Raw genomic sequence first — 17,046 nt, 5'->3', positions numbered from 1 at the left:
GAGTTACACACAGCTATAAGAACCTACCCAGTGAAGGGCAGTCTCCTGAGGTGACTGGGCAACAAAATGGCAGATGAAATTTATGGCTGATAAATACAAATGCACATTGGAAAACATAATCCCAACTATACATATAAAATGATGGGGTCTTGCTGTTACCACTCAAGAAAGAGATCTTGGAGTCATTGTGGATAGTTCTCTGAAAACATCCACTCAGTGTGCAGCAGCAGTCAGAAAAGTGAACAGAATGTCGGGAATCATTAAGAAAGGGATAGCTAATAAGACAGAAAATATCATATTGCGTCTATATAAATCCATGGTACACCTACACCTTGAATACTGTGTGCAGATGTGGTTGCCCCATCTCAAAAAAGATATATTGGACTTGGAAAAGGTTCAGAAAAGGGCAACAAAAATTATTAGGGGTATGGAATGGCGTCCGTATGAGAAGAGATGAATAAGACTGGGACTTCTCCGCTTGGAAAAGAGACGACTAAGGAGGGATACGATAGAGGTCTATAAAATCATGACTGGGGCGGCGAAAGTAAATAAGGAAGTGTTATTTACTTCTTCTCATAACAGAAGAACTAGGGGTCACTCACCTATTAGCCAGGATGGGAAGGATGCAAAACCATGCTCTGAAGTGCCCTTAGCCTCTGATTGCTAGAAGCTGGGAATGGGCAAAAGAGTATGGATCACTTCATGATTACCTGTTCTGTTCATTCCCTCTGAAGCACCTGGCATTGGCCACTGTCAGAAGATAGGATACTGGGCTAGATGGACCATTGGTCCAATCCAATATAGCCATTCTTATATTCTATCACCCCACCACAGTTAGGGAATCCCATTGTCGCAAAGCCATTCACTATTTCATGCACATTTCCAAGAGTCACAGTCCTTCTTAGAAGGATGCAATTAATGGCCCTACACACTTGCATTAACACAGCCCCAACGGTGGGCTTCCCGATTTCAAACTGATTTGCGACTGACCGGTAGCAGTCTGGAGTTGCCAACTTCCACACAGCAATTGCCACGCGCATTTCTATTGAGAGGGCAGCTCTCATTTTGGTGTCCTTGCACCACGGTGCTGGGGCGAGCGCCGCACCCAGTTCCAGGAAGGTGTCTTTCCACATCCAAAAGTACTGCAGCCACTGCTCGTCATTCCAGGCCTGCATAATGATTTGTTCACACCACTCAGTACTTGTTTCCTAAGCCCCATAGTGATGGTCCACTGTATGCATCTGCCCCAGGAATGCCAAAAGTAATCTGGCATTGTTTCTTTTCATGGCATATAGCAGGTCAGATCAGGATTCCTATTCGGATTGGGAACTCATGATATACTGCATGACCAGCTGTGATGTTTTCATAACTGTGACCACAACAGAAGAGAGCAGTGCAGGATCCATCCCTTCAGGCAGAGATGGCAGTCGCGCTGTAAACAGGAACTGTTGAAAAATTACCCAAAATGCAGTTGGAAGCTCATGGAATGATGGGACAGAAAAAACTGCATCATAGAACACTGACCCCACTTTTATGATGCACTGTGATCCACTCCGCCTTCCCACAACTCCTAACTGCAGAAGGTGGCGAGTAGCACAGTGAGATAGCTACCCACAGCACTACTCTCACTGTCGATGCTAGAGCACCAACTATGGATGCGCTCCGCTGACAGGAGCGTCGTGTCAACATGCAAAAGCAATGTAATTATAGCGGGTTTTGATCATCTGCATAACTTGTGTTCACAAAATCCTGCAGTGTAGAAACAAGGCCTCAGTCTAGATATCTGAAGATGCCACCAGTCTCAGTAATCCATAGAGTTAAACATGCAATTTGACTTACTAGGTTTCCACCATCTCTGAGGAATAACTGAGCCTTTTTATAGGCAAAACCCGCAACTCTATAGCACACTTGGGGGACCCTCAGACCTCACTTTCAAAAAAGGATGGTCCCCAAGAAAGGTTTCAGGTCAGAATCTGCATCCTAAATTTCCCTGCTAATTAAACTTGCTCATACAACTTCATAGTCAGTTTCTAGTCAATTCCACTTGCAGGATATCATGAAGGAATAAAATGTTGCACTGTTTGGGTTGCAAACACTACTAAATATCTAAATATATTAATAACATTTAGCATTTATATAACATTTTTCATTCTCACAACACTTTATAAACAACAACAAAATCTTTAAACTACAATTAAAAATGCACGTAAACAGTTCAAATGATTTGTAAAAGCTTGTTTTCACAAAATCTAGATTAAGCCAAATTTAACCTCATGACATCTGGACTAATTTTGACGGTTTGTAATGCACTCTTGTATTCATATGTTATGAAGAATTGAAGGTCCATGTCACTGGAAAAGTAATTTTTCATAGATTTATATTAAATTCTTGGATTTTTACATAGATCCATGTCACGATATAATGGATATTCTTTATAAAACTCATTATTTGAACATATACTTCCACAGAACAAGTCCTGGAGGAATTGGACTTTAATGCTTAATAATTCATTCAAAAATCTCAAAGCTCTTTACAAAGATTACATCCATGGGATACCCATGGAAGACAGAGAAGTATTATAGACAAAAAATTAACATCAAGATCACATATCATGTCAGCAGAACAGCTGTAACTAGAACCTAGGTGGCCTGACTCCTAATCGCTTGTTTACAAATTTATAAAAAAATCCACATTTTCCTATTTTTAAAAATGTCTCTTTCTCCCCTCTTGCTGCTATGTTGAAGACTCACATTAACAGATGACACTGACAGTACAATGCAAGAGTAACTGGGTGAAGTTCTATGGCCTCTGTTATATAGGTCAGAGTAGATTATCTAATGGTCCCTTCTGGACTTAAAATCTATGAATCTATAAAAGAAGGTCTGCTCAGTGGTTAGGATGCTAACCTTGGACTCAGGAGACCAGAGTTCAATTCCATTTCACCAGACTACCTACATGACCTATAAAACCTTGTTTTCAGTTGCTTATAACTTATAACAGAAATTTTCTATGAGAGGTGTCTGTCATGCTAAATTCTGAGAACTAAGCAATGGAAAAATACAGCGTTTTGCAAATGTTCAATTCTGGCAACCTTTTTCTCTGAGAAGTTCTAGTGCCCCCATGCTTTGAACCAGGGACTTAAAATTTGGCAGGGGGTAACCTTAATGCCAAAGATGGGCCATATGCCATCCCCATAACAACCCAAATTTGGCCAAGTTATAAACCTTTGAAAAAAAGTCAGTTCACATATATTCAGCAGACACTTGCTAGCATAGCTAAACTCTCTGAAAATTCCATCTGTACTGAGCAAGTATTTCCGCCACAATTGTTTCTCTGGGCTGCTGCCAGCAAGAGCAGGGAGCATGTCAATTCTGTGTTTTTGGTCCCAGGCAGCATAGAAGAGGGAGCTGCCTGATTCAGATGCAGAGGGGACAAGAGTTGAGGAGGGGATTAGGGAGCAAAATGGGACAAGTAGCAGGGAGGAGGGGAAGAGACTGGCTGGGTAAAGGGCTTAGGAATGGGAGCCAAGGTGGGAAATGTGGGGTTGGGTCTGGAAGCCAGTTTCCAGGGAGGTGGGGGAGAAAACTTAAATTAGATGTGGACCAGGCAGGAAGTAAGGAGTAGGAATTGGGACTAACTGGGCAACAAGACTTGGAACCATTAGAAAGGGCAGAAGGAAGTATGGGGAAAAGATTTGATGAGGCGACAGGGCATGGGGAGAGAATTGGGACTGGTTGGGCAAAGAGCCAGGGGTGGGAAATGAGATTAGATAAGGAGACCGGGGAGGTAAACGGTGACTGGGACCCAGTTGAGATGGGAAAAGTGGGTGGGGAGGAAGACATATCAAACAAGGAGTAGAGGGGAAGGAGGAGGGATGGGAATGGCCAGGCAAGGAAATAGGCAACAAGGAGCTGAAGGGGCTTGGGGGAACTGGAAATGGGTGGACAAGGAGACTGGGAGGGGAAAACAGGGATACGGAGTCAAGAGGTGGTGACCAGGACTGGCTGGACAAGGAAACTTGGTTTGGGATTAGAGATTGAGGAGTAGAGACCTGGGACTTGGATGAGGGGAATGGGATAGGAAACAGATAGGACTGGGACAGCTTGAAGGGGATGAGGCAGAAGGGGTCAAACTTTGAGGGAAGGAGCAGAAAAGTCCTTGCCTACTAGACCACATTCCACTCCAGACATTTCTCTGATGTCAGTACATATCTATGAAATCCCCTGGGCAAAGTGTGCCTCTCAGCTCCCTATAGTGCTGGTCTGCAAAGAGGATGACAACCTACTATTTCTACCAGTTACTCCATTAGCTCAAGTGGCACAGATCTGTGTAGTAGATCTAAAGGTTCCATCCCTGCTGATGAATCAGGTAGGTGTTAATATGATGTCATGATGGAATTTCGGTTTGTTCGCTTTGCTTTTCAAAAAAATCTAGGAAATTACATACAAAAATCTACATTTAAAATGTTATTAAGGATTCAGTCTTTAATTACATGATCACAGACTATTTTTTCCACAGGACCCATGCCTCTTTCAGCGCACAGGATGGACTTGTTCTGGGAATGAATCAAGGTTGTGAACTAAAAGAGCTGTTGTCTGCCCTAACTCTGTTGCAGAAATTGAAAGGTGTGTAGTGAATGAGACGGAACTGCAAGAAGAGAAAGAATTGTAGCATAGTTAAGGCATCTGAATGCTGCCTTGGAGAACTGGATTCTATCCCTGCCTCTGCCAACAAGTTCCTACGTGATTTACCAAGCATCACATAAACCAAACTTTTTACAGGTGGTCACTAATTGCGTGTCCCTCATTTTCTAGATGCCTGACTTGAGACCCTGGGATCTAATTTACAGAAGTACTGCGCACTCCCAACTGCAAATGAAATCACTGGGAGCTGTCCTTTGAACGTACAAAGTTATATATAAGTTAAGTAGCTCTGAAATAATCAGGTTCTAGGTGTCTCAAGCTGGGCACCCAAAGTTAGTGGATACTTCTGAGTTTAAAGTCTGTGTCTCTCAGCTCCCCATATGTAGCACTGGGATGATAAAACCAGATCATCTAACAGGGGTGTTGTGAAAACAAATTAATGTTTGTGAAGCACTCATATACTATAGCATCAAATTCCATAAAAAGCCTATTAAGAAATTAACAATTCTGTCTTTGGAGCAGGGTTTGAATAAGATGCAGTAAGAAAAGCATAGGAAACAAAATATCAAATAGCTGCTCATTAAGTGAGGACTGTCTATTCCAGGGGCCGGCAACTTTTGGCACACGGCTTGCCAGGGTAAGCACCCTGGCGGGCCGGGCCAGTTTATTTACCTGCTGATGCGGCAAGTTCGGCCGATCGTGGCCCGCACTGGCCGCGGTTTGCCGTCCCGGGCCAATGGGGGTGGCGGGAAGCCGCGGGCAGCATATCCCTTGCCCGCGCCGCTTCCCACCGCCCCCATTGGCCCAGGATGGCGAACCGCAGCCAGTGGGGGCCGCGATCGGCTGAACCTGTCGCGTCAGCAGATAAATAAACTGGCCCGGCCCGCCAGGGTCCTTACCCTGGCGAGCCGCGTGCCAAACGTTGCCGACCCCTGGTCTATTCTATGCCCTGAATAAGGAAAGGTCCTGTGGAAAAAACAATATTTCATCACATAAATAAAGACCATATCATAATGTATATGCACAAGGGGGCTCAAATTAAGACAAACTTAATTCTGGCATTTCCTAACTTTTGAGTGCTTGACTTAGCATGCTCAATATTGTTTTTTTTCCCCCCCCTTTAATAACTTTCTTTTTCTTTTTTAAGGAAGTTTTAGCAGCTTTACAAATCAAACACAAAAACTAATTATTACAACAGTGCGCTTTTTTTTGTTCCGAGAAATAATATGCAGTAATATGATCATCAGATCTCTCTACTTAACTGGGTAAGCTCCTTTAAATCATCCAGGAAGTGTTGTTTCTGGTGATTTTATTAAATTGAGTGAAACTACTGATTCAGAGTTCTCTTAATGTAGGGTTTTTAGATGTGACAGATACATAAACTATGCTCCGTGATGACAGGCACATTGTCATAGAATGTTGTAAGACACTAAACTTGAAAACTAGTTAATTAAAATAATTTTAAAAAAATTAAAAGTGGTGTCAGTTCCTACCAGACTTGAGTCCCTGAGAATTTCTATAGTTTAACTAGCATACCTTCCTTAGAAAAGTTTTTTAATCCCCTTTTGTTGTGGGAAAGGCCTTCACCAACAAATGTGGAAACTGACTGACTACACTGGAAAAACAGTGGAAGTGACTATAAACAAAGTTTTATTAAATTAATTATGCACAAATGAAACACACCAAAAACAAGAGGCACTCTCTCTCTCTCTCTTGTGTCTCTTTCGCTTCTAATAATCTTAAGTGTTATCTGTAAAATTAAATAATAATAGAAAATGTACAACATTCATATGAGATTTTTCAAGTTGATAATGTCCCATTAAAGTTTATTTTAATGGCATATAAGAGCACTTCTAATTTAGATGAATTAATATTAGTAGACTTGGAAGAAGACATTTTAAGAAAGGAATCTGAAAGACCAGAGTGTGGCTAACTTTCATATTAGAAGCATTTGGAGTTTCAGAAGTCAGCATGGAAGAATACATGAGTCACTGGATAGAAGAAAAAAATATTTTTAAAATATAAAACAGCTTTCTGTGATCATCAGCATTCTTACTGAAAAAGACCAAAAGAACAGCTAACAATGAAGTGACTAATATTTCCAATATTCACTACTATACCCCTTCACTATGTAACAATTAGGACCTCAATTCTGCAAAGACTTATACATATGAGTAGTCCCACTGACTTCAAGAATACTACTTGTGTAAAACTTTACAGGATCAGGATCTAAAATAAGAACAATCTAGCAGACTTTTTTTTTTTTTTTTTTTCCAAACATATACTTACTGAGACAGTGTTGTTTTTCCTGAGCCAGGCAGACCTCTTAAAATTAGAAGTAATTTCTGCGACCTACATAACTTGTCTTCTGAAAACTGCTGAAAATTAAAATTGTGTATTCCCTCTTTCTGGTAAGTTCTAGGATCTTTCCAACACTCTTCTCTGGTTTCACAGAAACCATTATTCTTGCATCCATCCTGGTCGCTATATCCATTTCTGGAGACTTGCATACAATGGATACCAATATGACCAGCATAACTATTATTCTGATCAAACAATGGACAGCTCCTGTTAGTACTGCCACTATTTCCATGGTAACCTGCATAATTCTTGTGAGGAAGTCCATCATTCTGAGGATGGAGAGTATTTGGTTGATGTGGTGTGGAATTAAGAGTTTGAACATCTAAATGGTTGAACCTAGGAGGAAGTGGTCCCTGAGGTATTATGAAAGATTGTGTTGGCTGCCATGCCGGCCTAAACTGAGGGACTGAATGGTTCCAGAATTTAGAATCCGCTTGCCAATTAAAATGATTCTCACTTCTCCAGCCATTTGCTTCATTGTCAAAACATTTTGGTTCACTGCCTGTCTTCTGGCCACTTGGTTCATTATAGAAACACTGTTCATGGTCATAATATGATTGTGTTCCACTGTAACAGGTATCTTGTTCATCCTCGTGAGATGACTGACTATATTTATTACATGATATAAATCGTTCCTGAGATGATTCGGTTTCTTTTTCCTGTAAGTGACCTTCTAACTCATCTTTATCGCTTTCAAGCTGCTGAATTTCTTTATAAAATTGGCACAATTCATCATCTATTTCTGATACATCACAAGAGAGAGTCTGTATTTTATTTGCTGCTTCTTTGTCATTTTTGTGGTAAAGTACAACATTTTGTTTCTCTTTGCCTGTGCTAAATTTAGTAAAATTCCTGGTTTCATCCTGTTTGTTCTCCTCCACAGGTCTGTAAACGGGCCCAATAAATACTTTGCTTGTACCATGTTCTTCAGCCTCTACTTCATCTCCATTTACTGTGAATGATTTATTGCTAGTTTCTTTAATATTAGCTTCATCAACTTTTTCAGTAATGAATGGGCATTTATTTTCTGTAACCTCAGTGTCTTTTATTGGAAGATTTACACTCTGCATGATCGTTGAATGAGTAGACTCAATAATCCCTGGCCTATTACCAGGGAATTCTTCATTGAATGTTTCCAAGACATCTGTATTTTCACTCTCTTTCTGCTGCACTTCCTGTTTTCCTTGGTCATTGGAGATGTATAAAGGTATCCATTCTTTGTTTATTCTCTCAGTGTCTGTTTTCATAAGAGATCCCTGGAAACCATCATCACAGGATTTATCATGAGCTTCTTCTGTTGATTTAATTTTTTTAGAACACGGTTCAATTGTCATTTCATCTTGACATTCCAAAGGCCTTACTTTACATTCAGCATGAAGCATCTTAAAGAAAAAAAGCAAGAATATTAACAATACATACACCTTTAGAATACATTATGCAAAATTAGAAGTTATTCTAAGCTATAATTTGTAACAGCAGAGTTTATCTACCTTCACAACTAAAATAAGTTAGTTATTAATTTCATCGAAGAAAGCATCCACTATAGGCTAATGCAGTTTTGGTTTTAAATAAGAAATACCTATTTCAGTAGGTTTATAATAAAAACTATTTTAGTGTAGAGCTTTTCTCGTATTTCAGTGACAATATTAGCAATTTACTATCTGTGCTAAGCTATTTTTTAAAAGTTAGTGTTTCAGAAATAAATTAGATCAGCAGCCTGAATACTGGAATTCTCTGGTTATCCACATACAGGTTCAGTATGGGCATTAGCAATGCAATTACTTACATCATTGCCAACAAGCTTCAATCCTTTTTCTGCTGGGATCCCCCCTAAGAATCAGATAACTGAGCACAGACATTCGGTTAATGCTTGACCTTTCTACTCAGACTGCCAACAAAATGTTACTTAGAGCCACTGTGATGTAATGTCTATGATATGCACTGGACTAATCCAACTCATAGCCCACCAAACATCTGTTAGATGCCAGTTATTAATCAATAATAAAGTAGATCAGATTTAAAAATTAAAGCTGTAATCTATTATTAGTTGTATTACCATAGAACCTCTGAGCCCCCAGCCAAGGATCAGGACCTCACTGTAAAAGGCCACTGTAAAAATGGAGAACAAAAAGATTGACCCTTCCTCAAAGAGCTTACAGTCTAAGTACAAGACAAGAGACAATATATGGATACAAACAGATGGAAAGGTACAAGGAAACAGTGACATAATAGTGGTCAGCATGACAGGCAGTAGTTTCCTAATGCCACCATTATCATTCCTCTGAATGTCATCCAGTCACCTACATATTAAGTTACCTAACTCAAAAGTACATGGTCTTTCATGGCATTCCAGAGGTATATAAAGTAGATGGAATGCAATATCAACTGCCTTTCAAAAGACAAGACATATGCTATTTTTTTCGCATGAAATAATGTGATAAATGCATCAGACAAGATGACGGATAACAGACAATTTCCAGTTTCAAGTTCCTACTAGAGGGTTAATTCTACTAGTGTCTGTAACCTATTAAACTTCTGAATTCGGGAAAGTGACAGGCATCCATTAACTGAACTATAATAAAATTAAAAGAGAACTCTAATTTGCAGGGAGAGTGAGATTCCCTTATCTAAACACAAAGTTTTAAATAGTTTTTATAGTCTTCCATTTACAGAAAAAAGTTTTGCTGTATGTGAGTAAGGTTAGCCTCCACCCTCCTGCCCCAATATGGAAATAAGAATAAATTTGCTATGCGCATATTAGTCTCTTCAATCTCAAGGGGTGGGAAGAGAACTTTGCTGTTTTCTGTGTTGAGAGTTACTCTGGGGAGAAGATTGGACTGGGAAGGGAAGAAATGTCTCTCCTCTCTTGGGATGCAGATTGTGTGTGTGTGTGTGTGTGTGTGTATATATATATATATATACACACACACACACACATACACATATATAAACACACATACACACACACACACCCCTTTGTCTCCCCAATTGTCATCCGTGCCACAACCCTCAACTTCAAGAATGATACGGGCTAGGGTGGAGAATGTTACTCTCTCCGGGATAGAGTGCAGGCTATTGCTGTGTGTGTGTCACAGTCTCTCTCCTCTATCTGAAGTGGATTGGGGGGTGTTGCTGTGTGTATCAGTCTCTCCCCTCTCTCCGGGGAGGGTTGGGTGGGAAGTGTTAGGTGTGTCAGTCTCGCCCCTCTCTCTGGGGTGGGAAGTGCTGCTGTGCGCACGAGAAGGTCTCTCTCTCTGCGGTGAGTTGGGGGTAATGACCTGTGTTGCAGTCTCTCCCCTCTCTCTGGGCTGAGTTGTAGGGGGTGTTGCTGTTTGTGTGACACAGTCTCTCCCTCTGTGAAGGGGTGCGTGTTGTTGTGTGTGTTCATCACGTGCTCTCTCTGAGAGTTAAGGGTGTTGTGTGTGTGACAGTCTCTCTTCCTCTGGGCTGACGGGTGTTGCTGTGTGTGTGAGACAGACTCTCTCTGGACTGGAGGAGTGTTCCTCTGTGTGTGGCCTCCCGCTGGGCTGGGGGGTGTTGCTGTGCATGTGACAGACTCTCTCTGGTCTGGAGGGGTGTTCCTGTGTTTGAAAGACAGACTCTCTCTGGGTTGGGGGAGGTGTTGCTCTGTGTGTGACAACCTCTCTCTGGGCTGGGAGAAGGAGGGGTGTTGCTGTATCTGTCTCTCTCTGGTCTGGGGGTGTTGCTGTGTGTCTGAGACAGACTCTCTCTCTGGTCTGGGGGTGTTTCTGTGTGTGTGTGTGTGACAGACTCTCTCTAGGCTTAGGGAGTGTTGCTGTGTGTGTGACAACCTTTCTGGGCTGGGGGGATGTTGCTGTGCATGTGACAACCTCTCTCTGAGCTGTGTGTGTGTGTGTCAGCAGGCTCTCTCTGGGCTGGGGATGTTGCTCTGTGTGTGTGTGTGTGTGACAACAGGCTCTCTCTGGGTTGGGGGTGTTACCGTGTGTCTGTGTGATAGCAGGCTCTCTCTGGGCTGGGGGTGTTGCTGATGACTCGGTTTCTCTCGCACTGGGCCCCGACCAGCACTGCGCGGCCCACCCGGCAGCACTCTCGGGGGACCCCCCCTCGACCGCCCTCTCACACGCGGGGAGGCGCCCGGCACCGCCCGCCCCCCTCTCATCACAACCGCGGCTGGGTGAAGGGACCAACCTCCAGGCAGAGACAGCAACAGCCTTCCGCGGCCTAGCCTGGCCTCCGGCTCGCAGCAACACAGTCCCGGGCGGTTGGGGGAGGGGAGTTCCTACGGCTCTTTACTCTCAAGATGGCGTTAGCAGCCTCAGCAGCCGCGCCGGCACGAACGCGGCCTGTTGTGGGGCTTGTAGTGCAGCCCGGCCCGGGCTTAGAACTACAACTCCCAGAATGCCCGGCGGGCGGCCCTTCCGCCACAGCTTAGGCGCGGGGCTGCCCAGGCAGGGGAAGGTCCGTAGAGAAGCGCAGGCAGAGGCTGTTTGAACGTGGTGAACCAGGGCAGGCTGGGGAGAAGGTCTCTCGTGGGGTGTGGTGACTCTTACGTGGGTGATGCCTTGTACATGGATGGGTCACAAGGAGACCCCTGTATTGGGGCTGACGTGACAGGCAGGAATATGCAACGCACATTATTACTAGAGTGCGGACCTCTCTTTTGGGGGGTGTCCTTAACTGGGAAGCGGGGAGCTCCCCTTGTTCCGGAGGGGATGGGATATCCCCTGTTTGGGGCTTGGTTTTTAGGGCCCCTGTTTCCAGTCTCCCTCTCTGTGAATGATCTGTTTGCTGGTAGGAGGGGGCGGGGGGTTTCTGCATTTGTTACAGTCTCTTGCCCCCTCTCCCTGAGTTTTAGGAATGAGGGGAGAACGTCAGTGTTGGTGTTACAGAGTGGGACTGCAGACATGTAATAAGTGTGATTTCTTTAAATTATAAGTATTAAAGCTTTAAAAGAAAAAGAAAACCTCTTCGGATGCTGTTGAAAACATGGGGGCATGGCTGATGGTTTGTGGTTTCTTCTCAGTGGCCACTTGCTGAAGGTTGCAAACTATACCTACAATCACATTTTGAAACTGTTTCCGATTTGTGGTTGCTGCAGTTTGGTTTTGCTTCCTAGAACTCTTTAATACTAGATTATTTTTCTTACAAATAAACTACAGTGGTAGATCCTGGCTAGTAACTGCTCTGTCAATATGAATTTGAATATTGACTAGTATAATTCTCTTCCCCCATAGCTGTTTGTATCTTAGCAGACTAACTTCCTTTTACTATGCAAAGAAACGACATAATCAGTTTTCTTTTGTAGAGAGTTCTGAGATTTAGAGAAATCGTTTTTCTTTGGCTTGCATTTGTCTTGTACTAAAACAGATTACAGTATATTGCCTCTCTTACATATTTTTCAGAATTGTTTCTCTTTCTCTAGCTGTTCATGAAAAGACTGATTTTCTGATTCTCTTCCCCACACTCCTAACATTTTTAGAACAACTAGTCTGTAAACAAGTCTTCTAGTCTCTCACTGTTCCCTAACAATGGGTTACTAGAGGTCAGTTACTAGAGTGATCACACTTCTCTTTCAATAAATGTACAGCCATCCCATATCTCCAGCTCATTTGAGCAAAAGCTCCATGCAATTTTTTTTTTAAACGTTCACAGCTACGTACAGATCCCAGCACATACAGCTGGAATCCACTTCTGCAGCAGTAGGAAACACAAAGATCATCTCTACAAATAAACAATTTTGATAAGTAATGGGGTGTAGCATACCTTCCTCAAATCCTCAGGCTGACTGTGCATAATGGTTTGAGCATGGTGACAGTTATATTTGAATGTGACCAAAAATACTGTTCTGACCCACCCAAAAATCCTAGAACTGACTCTTCTCCTAAGAAATGAATCACCAAATTAGTAAACTGTTAAATATAGCAAATTGTGGTCATTGCCAACCTAGGTTGGATTTTAACTGCTGACTTGGCTGTGAAAGGTGACAAATTGTATTACTAAACCCCAGGTTTATCCACATCCTAAACATGGGTTAATTTTTTAATTTAGACATTTATTTTAAAATTTCAGCAAAATGTATAGCTAATTTCTATTGTGTTAAGCCAGTTGAGACAAATAAGCATCAACTAAACAATTATAAATAATGTGTTTATAAAAATTACTGACCAAATACTGGTTCCATTTACTTAAACTGGAGTTTTACTATTAATTTCAGAGGATTTGGATTTGGCACTAAAGTAGAAAGGATTCCATATATCCATTTTAAAGATGCAGATATGATGAAAGATACATTTATAGAAACAGAAGCTCTTTTTTTACCTAACCAAGAAGCAAGCTTTCCAGAGATTCAGTGATTCCAGATTTACATCAGCATAGCTGACAGCAGAATTTTTCCTGAGAACAGATAATTTGGATCATAGGGACTGGGAAAGTCAAACACACAAGAGCAGTGCTGTACTGATAATGGCAAAAATAATAACTGTCATAACACATAGTCATATACACTGATTACAGTTGATAAGGGGAGAGAATACTGGTACTCCAGGACTCTTTAAGCTAGTGGAGAAAGGCATAACCACTGACGAAAATGCAGCCAGGTAAATTTAAAGAAGGCACACATTTTTAACAATGAGGATGATTAACGTTTGGGACAAATTACTAAGGTAAGCATTGAATTCTCCATATCTGAATGTCTTCCTATGGAAGTGGATGCCTTTCTGGAAGATATGCTTTAGTCAAACGTAAGTTATTGGGCACAATACAGCAGTAACTGGGTGAGATGTGATGGCCTGTGATAGACAGGAGGTCAGACTAGATCATCTAATGGTCCTTTCTTGTCTTAAATTCTATTAATCTGTGAAAAAGCTTGCTTAGCATCAAGGTCATTTAAACAATAATCGTTTGCAATCTTTTAAGGAAAAAGGGTAATTGGCCACATCCTCAACTGCCTTTAAGGAGCACACTGTATGCAGGGTTGGGAGAGCAGGATGTAAAGCTCACCTTTGCACTCCCCTGATTTTGGGCTGGCTGTGTGCTGGTCCCGTCCCAAATATACCAGAGAATACCCTACATGGGATGATATTCCTGTGGCCGGATGCTACTAGGAATGTGAAACAAAGCAGCCACACTACTTCCAAGAAACTGGTCCCCTTTATTAATTTTCCTTTAGATACAAGAAAAAGACATTCACAGATTTTAAGATAAAAACATAAGAACGGCCATACTGGATCAGTCCAGTGGTCCATCTAGCCCAGTATCGTGTCTTCCGACAGTGTCCAATGCCAGATGCTTCAGAGAGAATGAACATTGTATCATCTCTTCAGAATGTGTTTACAGTTACTTGAGAGATCTGTGTGGTTTTGTACCATCTTCTCCGGTCAGGAATGTGCTTACTCGGTTAGCTGACATCTTGGTACATCACTATTTTGACAAAGCCAGGCTTAGTCTGGTTCACAGCCTTTGATTCATACTGTTACTTATGCTTAGGGCTCCAGCAAGGCCTACACTAGCTTACAGAGAATCCCCATTAATAGATCTTCACCTAGCTGATGTCTCTGTCTGAACAATGTGCTCCTCCATACCTTTCCCCCAGCCTTAGTTTAAAAACTCCTCTAGGACCTTTTTAATTTTACATGCCAGCATTCCAGTTCTGTTTTGATTTAGGTGGAGCCCATCCTTCCTGCCTTTCTGATTTAGTCCCTACATGCCTGTGCTGTTCTTTTGTACTCTTCCCTATCATGGTCTCTTATACAAGATATGTAAAATTAATACTGGCAAATTACTTACAAGAACCACTGTATTAAAACCACTTGTATTAAAAAACAAACATTTAAACTTTCATATCACTCTGTTGCATAAATGGTCATTTGTAAGATGGGAAAAAGGTCTCAACGACACCAGTTCAGTTAGTATATGCAGCAAGCACTTCACAGTGTTTGTTACTTCTATGTCAGCCATTTCCTATATATACATTAGTCCCAGTGAGCAGGGTGTAGCTTTACCTCTTATGTTGTGGTAGCATTGCTCTAATGGAGACAACTCGGGTGTGGTTGCTGTGTGTTATCTTCCATGGCTAACTTTCCTCTTCACCACAACCAAGCCTGAGGCCTTGTCTACACTGGCAAGTTTCTACGCAGTAAAGCAGCTTTCTGCGGTGTAACTCCCAAGGTGTACACACTGCCAAGCCACATAGTGCACAGAAACTGCTCAGTTGCAGCGCTGTAAAAAAACACTCCGACGAGAGGCATACAGCTTTCTGCGCCGGGGCTACAGCACTGCGCTGCCAGTGTAGACACCCCGGTCGATTACTGCACTGCAGTTGGCCTCTGGGAGTTGTCCCACAATGCCTGTTCTTGCCTCTCTGGTCATCGATTTGAACTCTACTGCCCTGCCCTCAGGTGACCAACCATGAGCCCTACCCCTTAAATTCCTGGGGAATTTTGAAAGTCCCCTTCCTGTTTGTTCGGTGATACGTGCAGTGATCTCAGCGCAACTTTCCAGGTGACCATGCCTGCTCCACACACCAGGCAATCCCCTCTTGGAACAATGCCTTGCTGCTGGACCTCATAAGCATTTGGGGAAAGGAGGCTGTCCAGTCCCAGCTGCGCTCCACCTGTAGGAATTATGATACCTATGGACAGATTTCACGATGCATGACAGAAAGGAGCCATGACTGGGACACACTGCAGTGCAGGGTCAAAGTGAAGGAGCTGCGGAATGCCTACTACAAGGCGTGGGAGGCAAAGCACCGCTACGGTGCTGTGCCCACAAGCTGCTGGTTCTACAAAGAGATGAACATGATACTCGGTGGCGACCCTACCTCCACTGTGAAGGCCACTATGGATACTTTGATGGCTCATGTGCCAGTCAAGAGTAGACCAAGCCAGGAGGAGGAAATCTTGGATGAGGATATGAATGGGGGGCGGATCCAGAGGCAGAGGATGACTCGGAGGTCAGAGATGCATGCAGCCAGGAGCTCTTCTCTACCCCGGAGGAGGCTAGGCAGTCGCAGCAGTCAGAGCTTGGTGAAGCGCAAACAGGAGAGGAGGCCCTGGTAAGCAGCTTTGATTTTGGGAATCACTGAAGCGAGTTGTTGGGGGCAGGAGGGTTGCAGAAAGCAGGCTTGTGTCTGTATGATGCACGTACCACCACATGCCTAGTCTGAGCAGCGGAACAGGGTGTTGATTGACTCCCTCACTTCACGGGAATCTGCCTCAGAGATCTCTACAAAACTCTCATATAGATACTGGCCAATCTGCTGCCGTAGGTTCTTTGGCACAGCTGCTTTGTTTCTTGCCCAATTAAGGGTAATTTTCCTGCGCCACTCTGCCATCACTGGGGGTGTGTGGAGGGGGGCATTGCTGCACACAGTTGAGCTGCATAAGGGCCAGGGCAGAAGCCGCAGTCTTGGAGAAGACCCTCCCTTGATTCCCTGCTCACCCTAAGCAGCGAGATATTTTCCATAATGAACACAGCATATGGAAAATGTGGGGACAGTAATGATTATAAGACCCCCCCCCACTACAGTGCTGGCTCTCCCCAGGAGCCACGTGCCCAGTGTACAGTATGGTCCTGGAACACTGATTTCCCCTGTGGTTACTCACCATTTTGGGGGTCTTGTGGCTCATGTGTGCTTGCCTGGGGTCAGCCAATTAGTGACAGGTATGTTAATAGTGGCTGTGTTTTAAATCACCGAATCAGTGGTCTGTATGTTGCAAACAATACTGCTTCCGTAAAATGTTGCATTTTGGCTTCACAGATATGACCTTAGGAGCCTCGCCTCCCTCTTTGTTATCGCAGGTTGAACAGCTGCGCAGAATTAGAAAGCGGCCATGAAAAACTAAAGAGGACTTTCTATGTGATGTCATGATGCGTTCCGTGGCCAAAAAACAAGAATTCAAGGAGTGGCGGGACAGCGAGAAGAGGGACCGAAAGGAGAATGTGGCACACCAGAACAAAACCACGGAGCAGTTCTTAAATGTTATGGAGCGCCAAGCAGACATGCTCTAGGCGCTACTAGAACTGCAAACCGAGCAGCTCTGCGCCCACCCTTCCCTGCAGC

The 17,046-nt window shown here is 43.1% G+C and overlaps 2 protein-coding genes across 4 annotated transcripts in view; one reads left to right on the top strand and one right to left on the bottom strand.

Moving 5' to 3' along the window:
- N4BP2L2 (NEDD4 binding protein 2 like 2) overlaps nucleotides 1-11,332 on the bottom strand; it is a 104,700-nt gene extending 93,368 nt beyond the window's left edge. Inside the window, exons 1-3 of one of the 3 annotated variants that reach the window (XM_034758651.1) lie at nucleotides 11,175-11,314; nucleotides 9,061-9,113; nucleotides 6,933-8,386 (exon numbers count right to left, since the gene is read on the bottom strand). In XM_034758651.1, the coding sequence (XP_034614542.1) occupies nucleotides 6,933-8,386; nucleotides 9,061-9,063 (1,457 nt within the window). In that variant the 5' untranslated portion in view covers nucleotides 9,064-9,113; nucleotides 11,175-11,314. Of the gene's footprint in view, nucleotides 1-6,932; nucleotides 8,387-9,060; nucleotides 9,114-11,174 lie in introns of all 3 variants that reach the window. The other 2 variants (XM_034758649.1, XM_034758650.1) reach the window with 2 other exon arrangements.
- The window catches only part of PDS5B (PDS5 cohesin associated factor B), a 272,948-nt gene continuing 266,146 nt past the window's right edge, over nucleotides 10,245-17,046 (top strand). The window contains exon 1 of the mRNA XM_034758647.1: nucleotides 10,245-10,263. The gene's annotated coding sequence lies outside the window, so the exon portion shown is untranslated. The remainder of the gene's footprint in view (nucleotides 10,264-17,046) is intronic.

Source organism: Trachemys scripta, chromosome 1 (assembly GCF_013100865.1).
Source record: "Trachemys scripta elegans isolate TJP31775 chromosome 1, CAS_Tse_1.0, whole genome shotgun sequence".
In the NCBI taxonomy this organism is placed as follows: Eukaryota; Metazoa; Chordata; order Testudines; family Emydidae; genus Trachemys; species Trachemys scripta.
Note: the sequence above shows the minus strand (reverse complement) of the source record. Positions and strands in the feature narration are given on the sequence as shown.